Source organism: Sesamum indicum, linkage group LG2 (assembly GCF_000512975.1).
Source record: "Sesamum indicum cultivar Zhongzhi No. 13 linkage group LG2, S_indicum_v1.0, whole genome shotgun sequence".
In the NCBI taxonomy this organism is placed as follows: Eukaryota; Viridiplantae; Streptophyta; class Magnoliopsida; order Lamiales; family Pedaliaceae; genus Sesamum; species Sesamum indicum.
In genome coordinates this window covers 8944853-8956132 of record NC_026146.1, presented here as the reverse complement: position 1 = coordinate 8956132, position 11280 = coordinate 8944853, and the positions used below count along the sequence as shown (strand labels likewise).

The 11280-nt window shown below is 36.4% G+C and overlaps 1 protein-coding gene across 1 annotated transcript; it reads left to right on the top strand.

Annotated features, from left to right (window-relative positions):
* Positions 10544 to 10921, top strand: LOC105155874. Its single transcript, XM_011071858.1, has one exon. It carries the CDS (start codon positions 10544 to 10546, stop codon positions 10919 to 10921), a length of 378 nt encoding a protein of 125 aa, XP_011070160.1.

The following is an 11280-nucleotide window of genomic DNA, read 5'->3' as shown; positions in this document are numbered from 1 at the left end:
CAATTGCAATTTTTCTCGGAAGACGAAGAAAGGTATGAAAATTTTAAAATTTTAATTTATATAATTATATTATTTAATTAATTTATGTATTAAATGTTGCAATTTTTCTCGGAAGACGAAGAAAGGTATGAAAATTTTAAAATTTTAATTTATATAATTATATTATTTAATTAATTTATGTATTAAATGTAGTTTATATTGATCGATCTATTATTTAACCAAAAAATTTTATGAGTTTGATTATTTAAATTAGTATTGAATTAAATATCACATTTGATTTAACAATGCTATACTTGGTTAATTAAATTGCTAGATTTGCTAGATTTAATCAGTATTATAGTTAATTTACTCAATTTCAGCTGGCTTAGTGACTAAATACTTAATTATATATATTGCTGTTTAATTATATTATATAGTAGCCAGGAATTGATAGAAATTAATAGAAATATTAGAAAATTATATTTAAAAAAAATATGAGATTTTTATAATAATTTAAGTTAGAAATATTATTAAAACGGTAGTTATAAATATATAAGAGTTTGATAAAATAAATTCGTATGAGTTAGTCGATAAATTAAATATATACCTGAGAAGCGAAGAAAGTTTAGTTATGTAAAAGAAAATGGAACGGAGGGTTGGGTTTCGATATAAATAGAATACAAAAAGATAGGTAGAAAATATATGAATATTATATAATATTTTATTTAAAATTTATGATTTTTACGAGGTATTGATTGTATATATATTATAATTTACTATAGGACGTGAAGATAAAGTGGAGGATTAAGTAACTCTTCGGGTTAATTGAATTATTTTGAGATTTGAGGTCAATATAGCTAATTGGTTTATATATATATATATATATATATATGAATATAATATATTGAATGTTGGATATATATATATATATATATATATGGATATAATATATGGATTGTTTATATTATGGATGTTGACTATTTGTTACTTTTATATCTGTGAAACTACTATTATGTGTTTAATTGTGATTGTGTTATACGGATGTTGGATAATGATTATGTGGTTGTATAATTGATTGTGGAATGAAATCGAATAGAAAAAGTTATTGACGAGAATAATTATTACATGAAATTGAATCAGGAAGTTAATAATATTGATGTTGGGAATAAAATGAAACGATGACTTACCTAACTGGGGAGCATACTGAAATGGCTTAAGATGATATGATCAATGACGAGTTGTGTGCTGTCATTGATCAATAGAGATGATGGGATCTATACGAGCTATATGCTGTGTGGTATCAATGAGGATAGGATATCACACGAGCTTTGTGCTGTGTGATGTGTGATGTCTGCGGGGGAGGGGGCAAGCAATAAAAGAAAGTAGAAGAGAAGTATTGTGATTTAGATGATGATGATGGTGATAGTCGGCAAAGCTCATTGAGTGATGCAGTCCAGTTTGGTTAAGCAGGGTCCTATAAAAATAAACTAAAACGCCACTATTATGTATTAGGTTGATGTCTGATTGTAGCTATGTGATTTCTTACATCTGCTGGTAAAATGTGTCGAATATTGGTTGTTTTGGTATAATATTGCTTTATAATTACTTTTGGCGATATCCATAATCTCTTGTAATATATATATATAATAGAATTTATTTTATGGGTTAGATGGAAATTTCTTATACAATGGGTTATATTAAGAAAATGGTATACTAATTAGTGGTAGTTAGGTGTAGTACCATAGAGGATGCTATAGGAAGTCAGTGGTTGGTTTCTTAGCTAGAGACTCGAAAAGAGGGCCTCCTTGGAGTTCTGGGGTGAATGCACTGACCAGCACCTTTTGGTGAACAATTGGGACCTTAAGATGGTTGTGTTGAAGCGTCGAACATAGGCCCTTAAAGTCTCATTCTCTTCCTGCTTGACCTAGAAAAAGCTGATGGTTGATTTTCGGCACTTCTTGCTGCTAGCAAACTGGTGTTGGAAGAGGGAGCTAAATTCTGCAAAAGATTTAACTGATCTAGCTAGAAGAGATATGTTTAGCTGGATTAGTGGTACCATCATAAGCAGGTAAGTTCACAGGTGCACGAAAATGAGCAGAGAGTTCTTCTGCCATGATGTGCTCACTTAAGGGTATGCCAGACTCAGTAAGTATGGTCTCTTCTGTCACTTGCTGATGAAGCTCCACCACCTCCTTCCTCACTGATTGCCAAATATCAGAGGACTGTAGGAGGTTGCTTCCTTGCCTGTAAAGTAGCAAGGGTGGATTAATTATGTAGGAAGAGGGTCCTGCTCCGCTAGCTTAAGAGCCACGGAGGGTTGAGTTGATGGTCTTCATGAAGAATTGATGAAGCTGCTCATGAAATAACGGGTTCAAAGCAGTAGGTCCAGCTGTTTGGTCGAGAGCTAGAGCATGGCGGCTCCTAATGTTAGATTTAGAGCGGGAGAATTGGCAGCTCCAACAGTGGGATCTGCAGGTGGAGTAGTAGGACCAGCTATAAAAGAGAGGGAAGAGTTTCCCTCGTAGGGTCATTATCACGTTCATTGTTTGAATTCGCCATCTCTCACATCAATGCTCAAGTGTTCCCACAAACGGCGTTAATAATACATACCAAATTTTTGGCCACATCACAAGGGTCAAAGAATCTTCCATGAAATGCTAAGATTATTGGGGACTAACCCTGCAAAATAGAGATTAGCACTTTGATGCTTAAGTCAGTAACGGATTTAAGAAGAAATAAAAAAAAAAATTTGAATTAAAATGAGAATGATGGTGTAGAATAATGATAAATTGTATATGTTGATGGGGAGTGCAAAATGTAGGCTTCAAATAGGCAAAGAATCGAGAGAAAATGGAGAAAATAAGTGAGAGTTTGAGAATAAGGAATGATGTTATCAAAGGACTACACAAGACTTCTATTTATAGGCGTGTATAGAGTAGGATATGGGTGTTGTTGCAAAATGCCATACGGCGTTAGAAAGCCCTTTGAGTTAGCTATCATCAAGAGAAAACCTTCTGTGATTTGGACTTGATTTGACTGAGATTTGCTAGGTGGACCAATTCTTGCCATGTCTTCCGAAAACTACGGGAGTTGGTTGTTTGTGGATTTTCATGTTCATTTGTCGCCAATTTACTTGAAACCGCATGGAGATATTATAGGGTGATGTGTAAAAATGTGTTGGCAAGCTATATTCTTTTTTCATTTCTTCTTTAATCCATTACTGACTTAAGCATCAGAGTGCTAACCCCTATTTTGCAGGGTTAGTCCCCCGTTAATCTTGAGATTGCACACGGAAGATCCTTCGACACTTGTGGTATGACCAAAAATCTGATGCACGTTATTGGCGCCATTTGTGAGAACACTTGAGCTTTGGTATGAGAAATGGCGAATTTTGTCAATGGAGCTGTCAACGGATTTTAGAAGGGGGACTCTTCCCTGCTTGCTGCAGCTAGACCTACTACCCCACTTGCAGATCCTACTGTAGGAATTGTTAATGTTCCTATCCTAGATCGGCCTTAGGAGCTAGCGCTCTTGGCCGAGTCCCAACTCTTGACTCAAGAGTTAGACCTATCACTATAAACCCGCTGTTCTGTGAGCTGCGTTAGTTCATCATGGAGACTATCAATTCGACCATTCGTAGTTCCCAATCTAGTTGAGCAGGTGTCTCTTCCAAACTAGGAAAAGGGAAACACCGTAAATCAAGGAATGGACGAGCATATTTCAGTCGGGCTCCAGCAAGATCGATCCACCCTTGTTGATTTTGCAGGCAAGGAAGCAACTGGGGCTCAACCCTTATGTATCTGACAATTGCCGATAAAAGAAATGGTAGAACTTCGCTAGCAGGTGACAATAAAGACCATGCCTGCTAAACGTGGTATTCCTTTCAAAGAGAACATCATGGTGGAAGAACTCCCTACTCATTTTGAGCACCTTCACATCTACCTACTTAGGATGATAGTGCAACCCTGCTGCATAGGTATACTGATGGCATAAAATATCGGGTTTTTCTTACTACGTTAACAAATTCTGCCCAGCAATGGTTCGACCAGCTTCCAGCTGGATCAATTATATATTTTGCAGAATTAAGCTTCCTCTTTCAACACCAATTTGCTAGTAGCAAGAAGTACCGAAAATCAGCTCATTAGCCTTCTAGGGATCAAGTAGGAAGAGAAAGAAACTTTTAAAAGCTTACGTTTAATGTTTTAACAAAGCATCCTAGAGGTCCCTACACCCCACCAGGAGGTGCTTGTCAGTGCATTTACTCATGGACTTCGTGGAGGGCCCCTATTCGAATTCTTAGCCAAGAAACCAACAACCTACTTTTTGGATGTACTAGCTCGAGCAGAAAAATATATGAACGTGGAGGATGCCTGACTGGTGTAAAAGAACAATTGTGATAAAAGAAAAGAGAATGAGCTGTCTTCCACTTGCAGAACTAGAGGAAAGCCACGAGGACATTTCAACCCCCTTGATCCAAGAAACGAGCACTACACACCTCACATAACTAGTCCAACTAGGATATTTATGGCAATCAATCGATTTCAATCTTTACAGTGGCATAAAGACTCAAAGGAAGACCTTCAACTCCCAAAATCTAAATATTTTTGTAGGTACCATAGAGAATACGAACATGATACCAATTGTTGTTGCCAACTAAGGCAAGAGATAGAAAGATGCATCTAAGCCGGCTATCTGAAGGATAACGTGGAGAAAGAGAAAAGGCGCAAACAGAAGGAAGAGCATTCTCACCACTATAGCTCCCACAGGGGCGAGTAGTAGGCCGAAGACCCTTTCAAAAGGGAACACAGGAAAAAAAAAAAAAAACAAAACAAAAGAGGCCTAGGCTAGAGAAATGAGCCCAGAAAACATCTCCACTAAAAGTGTGATCCATATGATAGCAAGAGGACCCACAAATGGGAACTCAGACGAGCTAGCGCGCCCATGCAGAACCACTGTGGAGATAAACGACAAGGAGTGAGCAGGGGGACCCATGATCTACTTTGGTCCTACTGACGCACATGGAGTATATTTACCTCATAATGATGCACTTGTTATTTTTGCTACAGTGGCTAATTATACTTTTGAACACATCTTTGTGGACTTAGGCAGTTCCGCAGATGTCCTGTTTTACTAAGTGTACCAACAGATGGAGCTATCACACTAGAGCCGCTGGATACCTTGTTATATGGTTTCGCAGGAGAGGTTGTGCATCCTCTGGGACATCGCTTCCCCTTTTCTTGGGAATGGAGCCCACCAGGAAGACTAGGATGATTATCTTCCTTGTCGTAGATATGCCATCAGCATACAATATGATTCTTGGACGATCTGCTCTAAACACTTTCAAGGCAGTTTTTTCTGTTTACTAGATGAAGCTAGAATTCCCTATTTGGACCAAGGTAGGAGAAGTCAAATGTGACCAATACACAACTCGAAAGTTATGTGGAGGCGATAAGAGGTAGCAGCGAGAAGATGGATGTGGACCCTCATAACAAGAAAAGTAGTCGAATTTCTATTCAACAGGATGATCTCGTGTTCAGCAAGTTGAAGAGCTACTAAGTATGCAACAGGTGCCCGGAGAGCCAAATAAAATCACCAAGATTTGTTCCCTGCTGAGTTCGATAATAGTTGGACAATTAACAACCTTTTTACAGCAAAATGTTGACGTCTTTCCCTGGTCAACTATCAACCTCGTAGGCATTGATCCCAACATAGTAGTATAACTTGGCTGAATGGATTTTTTGGTAAGTGTGATGATATATGATGGTTTGATCTTAATTTTAACGGCCCGATTAACCCATTCAGTTCAAAACTGTAAGATGACAGTTACATCACTGTAATACTGACATTTACAAATATACAAATGCATACTACGTATATTTTGTTTTTTTAATATATTTCAATTATATTGTTCCAGTACTATACATTTCTACAACATTAAATCATCGAAAACGTCATCTTTTTTTAATAATAATTTTTTAATAAAATTAATTAATTATAACTGCTTTTGTGATAGAATTTATCCAAACGAAGTTGTATATGTACTTTGTAACGATTTTTAAACAGTTACATTGAACTATATATTTTGTAATGGCTTTTCAAATTTTGTAGCTCTCTTTGGCATAGCTTTTGGAACAGCCATGGCCATTCCAAAATTATACATATACAAACTTGCAAATTTTCTTCTTCTTTTCCTCTTCCTTCTTCCCTACTTTCTCTTTGCCCGCCCACCCCCACCACCGTCGCCGCCAGCCACTTCCCCTGCCCCATCTCTCTCTTTCACTCGCTCTCTACCTCTCATTCTCTCTCTTTCTCCCTTTCCCCCGGCCCCACCACCGTCTGAAGCCAGGTTAGTTTCTGCAATTTTGTTTTATTTTTTTCTTTAATGTTTTTACAATTTAGGTGTAATAATTGTTGTTAAATGTGTGAAATTTTGCAAAAGATTAAACTAATTTATATTTTAGTAATTTTGAAAAAAAAATTGCATTATTAAAATATTTTCAAAAATTTTGAAAATTTTAAAAAAAGCTTGCCAATTTTTTTAAATTCTATAATTTATGATGATGATGATGCTTGGAAATTTCTGAAATTTTTTTGGGATTTTCTGTAATTTTAAAAGAATGTAAGAAATTTTTCATAATTTTTTGATGTTTTTCTTTTTGGGTTAAAGAATACTTTAGTTTCCTAACTTTGTGTCATGGATTAATTTTAGTCCTCTAACTTTGGCAATATTAGTTTTAGTCCTTTATCTTTTAATTTTGTATAAATCTGGTCCTCCTAATTTATGCCCATTTTGCCCTTCTAGAGAAATATTAACGCTAGTCCACTACATGCTCCAACTTAGGTCCAACATCTTCTAAAATAAATTAAGTCTCCATAAATTCATACTTTGTTTGGACCGCCTTATTTTCGGGTATTCCAAATACTCGATTTTACGAACTTCCTCTAACCACATTGCCACAGTAGATGGTTCACAAGCACACTTGGCCCCTTCAGCAACAAAACAGCATAGCCTTATTTTGTTTCCTATCTTAGGGCGTAAAAAACACTCTGATACAGGGACTTAATAGAATTTTGGATAACAAATTGAATAGAAGCCTTACTTTTATGAAGAAATATATGAAATATTATATAGATATTATATCCTTTGTTGGAGGAGACAACTTATTTAGCCGCTCATATAATAGAGGACCCGACTATTTGGGGAAACCCCAATAAACTAAAAAATTAAAAGATCACAAAGATTGAAAAGACTCAAAATTACAAAGATTTGAAGAGTAGGAGAAGTTTTTCTAATTCCTCCCTCTGTTTCATTGCTTCTTTATTTATAGACGTTCGCGGACTTCAAACTCGGAATCCAAACTTATTTTTTTATGACGTCACTGCATTCGTTATCATCTTGTCTCTTTTAGATGGCATCACTAATTTCATCATCACTGCCCAGATGTTGATCATAATGATTTGTATGGCTTGTCGGTCATGTGATTGCTAGCTGCCTTTCCTACTTTGCTAATTGTTGGTCTTTATTGTTTTCTGCCGACATTTTTATTCTTGATTTTTTACATTCCTTAATTTTTACTTCTTTTTGTAAAAATTCTTTGTTTTTCTCTTGTCCTGGTTTGGTTCAGGTTTTTGTGTGACCCGAATTTTTGTTCCAAATAGGAGTTCCTCTTGTTTCTCACAACAAGGGCATATATGGTTATGTCATTGCCCAACATGCAGCATGTTGCACGTTTTCATCCTCGTGGCTTTGGTTGTTGGTAGGTTTTTTTTCCAAATTACCATCATCTTATTCCAAATAAGCTTTCTGCGAACTCAGTGCTCTTTTCCGTCATGAAATTTAACAGGAACGATCTATTCACTTTGTTTGAGAAAATTTTGAATGGATACTTGACTGTGTCCATCTCAGTGTGACAGACCTATAATCCCCAAGCTCTTTTGGTAGAGATCTCGTCTTCATTAATAGCTGATACCAGGGGAGCTTCTCTTGAGACAGCTTTGATTTTATTGAAAGCCACCATGTCTGGCCTCTGCAACTTCATAAAATTAAATGGTGGATAAGACCCCTTTCCTGCAGTTTCTAGAGCAACTGATACGAATTTTTTATCTCTAAAATACCGCCTCTCTTTAGGTGGGGGTTATTTTGCCATGAATCAAAGACGGCCCCACTAATCCACTAGACAGCCCCACTAATCCACTCCGAAAGTTTTGAAATTTTTGAAAAACTTGGTGACATAATATGAACTGAAGCGAGAGCTCCAAAGTCATACAATTCTCCGACATCTTTTGGTTTGGACCCATCTAACATCCAGACCCTGTTATATTTTTTGGATGTTTCGATGGGTCTTTGTCTGGATTTACTTCTTTGCGGGAAATTAATTTTTTCCACATGCGCTGATTTTCTTGCCAAGCAGAAGAAGATATGAATTCGTTAGTATTAACTTAAAAATATCTCTCATCAGCCTATAACTAATCTCTCCCTCTTTAACACTAGAGGTGCTGGGTTGACTTGATTCTTCAGGAGTTTACACTTCCTGTGACTCAATTGTTTTCGTTTCACCAGAGTTTGGTGATGATCTAGTGCAATCGGTACTTGAATCCGATGCTACAGGTCTGGAGCCCTGTACTCTAAAGGCATGTTTAAGGTGATGCTCCCTCAACTCGTGAGTCATCCCGAAGGTGATGCCTTCCGAATTGGTTATCGTAAATCGTTCCATAGCGAGGTAGATACTAATAAAGAACTCCTTATAGCGACCTAGACTGTGTCTAGATCAGCTCATTGGATTTGACCAGCAATTTGGGCATTCGCCGCTAGCTGCCCAAACTTCTTGTCACGCTCCTCGAGTTTTTCACAAAGGTGCTTGAGTCTCAGCATGATAGAGTTTGCTTCAGATGCCTTCAACTCTCGTCAGGAAATCTACAAGAATATTTTTATGAGATTTTATAACGATAATATTATAATAATAATAGTGGCATTCAACTTGCCGTTTGATAATACGAGCTTTCTCTATCTTTGATTATAATTTATTTTTTAATAAAGTCTTAACATTAATACTATCAACCTTTAAAGTAAATTTTCAGCATGTAAAAATAAAGGTTATTTTTTAAAAGCCTTTCAAACAACAAAGAATTATTTCTCGTTAATGTTTCAAATGTTAGCTTGTTGTTCTGAGAACAACCCTCCTGTATATCTACAAAGTTTTTCCCCTGTAGTTGTCCTTCTCATGAGCACTGCTGCCCATCTATATTCATTGGCGTTTATGTAGACTATCAATTCATCTCGATCCTGTGGTAAAGCAAGCTTTGGTAGGTCACTGCAAACTTGTTTCAGCTCACGAACCTTTTTCGTGTGGATTTCTTTCTATTTTCACTTTAAACTTTCCGTCTCCTCCAAAAGTGGTCGAAAATCCTTCTTGTATCTTGCAAGATCCTCAATTAAGATGCCTACAAAATTAACAACTCCCAAGAAGCTTTGTAAATGCTTCTTGTCCTTGAGTACGTCTGGAAAATTGTGGGAGTTTCTCCACAATATGCTTCTATAACTCAATTCCTGTTTCGTCAATAAGAACTCCTAAAAATTTAATTTTATTGATCAGTATAGTAGTTTTTTTTTTCCGAAGACCTTCTTTTTGGCATGCATTAGAAAATATGTCAAGATGTTTAATATGATCTTTCATATTTTTAGATGCAAGCAATATGTCGTCAATGTAGACAAACATGAATTCAAAATAATCTTTAAAAAAAATATCCAATTTTCTTTGAAATATTTGGGGTGCATTAGCTAAATCCATTGGAAGCACATTTCAGATATATTGTTCCTGTGGTGTGGAGAACGCTATAAATTTCTTTGATTCACTCTCCATCTTAATTGATAAAATCCAGATCTGCAATCGGATCTAGAAAATACTTTTGTACCTTTAATAAAGTCAATTAAGTGTTCTCTACTAGGAATGTATAACCATTATACTCTCATATTTTATTAATATCTTGATAGTTAATTACCAACCTGGGTTTACCTCTCTTTACCTTATCATGATTTCTAACCAAAAATCGAGGGCTACTGTAGGTAGAGATTCCAAACTTGATGAGTTCAAGATTGATATGCTCTTCGATAATCATCTGCATATCCCTCTTATTCATCTATATTCATCTGGATAGGTTTGTATCGAACGTACTCATACTTGCATTCTTCCTTGACTTTCAGAGTAGCTTCGATCTTGTTTTATCTCACCATGCCAGAGGATTTTCACTTAAGTTCCTCTGGCTATGTCTCTTGACATTCTTAAGATAAAACTTGTTTTCCTCGCTAATATATAGCGATTTCATTTCCTATAGTGCTTCTTTAAGGTTTCTAATTTCTTCCTCGAATTTCTTGTAAAATGTAACGCTATCAACGAGTCCTTGTTGCTTAAAAGACAAAAGAACCTTATCAAATTTTCTCTTATCCTGCAGTTTGGATGAGCTAATCTGGCATCGAAATCACCACGTTTGCTGTGAAAATAGAAAGGAACACAATTCTTTCACTCCTCTGTTAAGAAGAAAAGTTAAATCTAGAATTTCCAGAGTGATGGATAATCAACAAGAAATAACCGACTCTGCTCAAATTAAGGAATCTACAGTTTACTTTGAAAGTCTCTTATGTGATATCCCGGCCACCTCACTACCTCATGATTTTCCGTTTCCATTTTCTCAAATTCATCAAGATGTCCTTCTTAAATCTCTGTTAACCACCCTCCAAGAAGATATTAAAGAAGTAGTCTTTTCTATTAATAAAGTCAGTGTAGCTGGGCCTGATGGATTGTCTTCAGCATTCTTTCAAGCTTGCTGGAATACTATCGCGGAGGATATCTCTACAGCTGTCATGGATTTCTTTAGGGGCACCCTTATGCCCAGAAGCTTCACTGCCACATCTATCATTCTCATCCCTAAGAATGACTCACCCTAATCCTGGTTCGAGTTCAGACCTATCTCCCTCTACAATGTTACTAATAGGATCTTGTCTAAGCTTCTTTACACTAAAATCTCCCAAATTCTTCCTGATCTCATTTCCTCATCCCAGAGTGGTTTTGTGCCTGGTAGGCTCATTGCTGACAATATCCTTCTGGCCCAAGAAATGCCATATCATCTTGACATGAGATATAGTAAAGGGAATCTTATCTTAAAATTGGATATGTCCAAGGCTTACAACAGGGTGAACAGGAAATTTCTCTATGTGATTCTTGAGAAGATGGGTTTCCCCCTCCAGATTTATTGTCCTCATCAAGCATGCTATTGAACGCGGTTGGTTTACCATTCTGGTTAATG

Bases quoted from the DNA above. Each gene is read 5' to 3' on its own strand.
- LOC105155874 (XM_011071858.1), top strand. From the start codon at position 10,544: ATGGATAATCAACAAGAAATAACCGACTCTGCTCAAATTAAGGAATCT.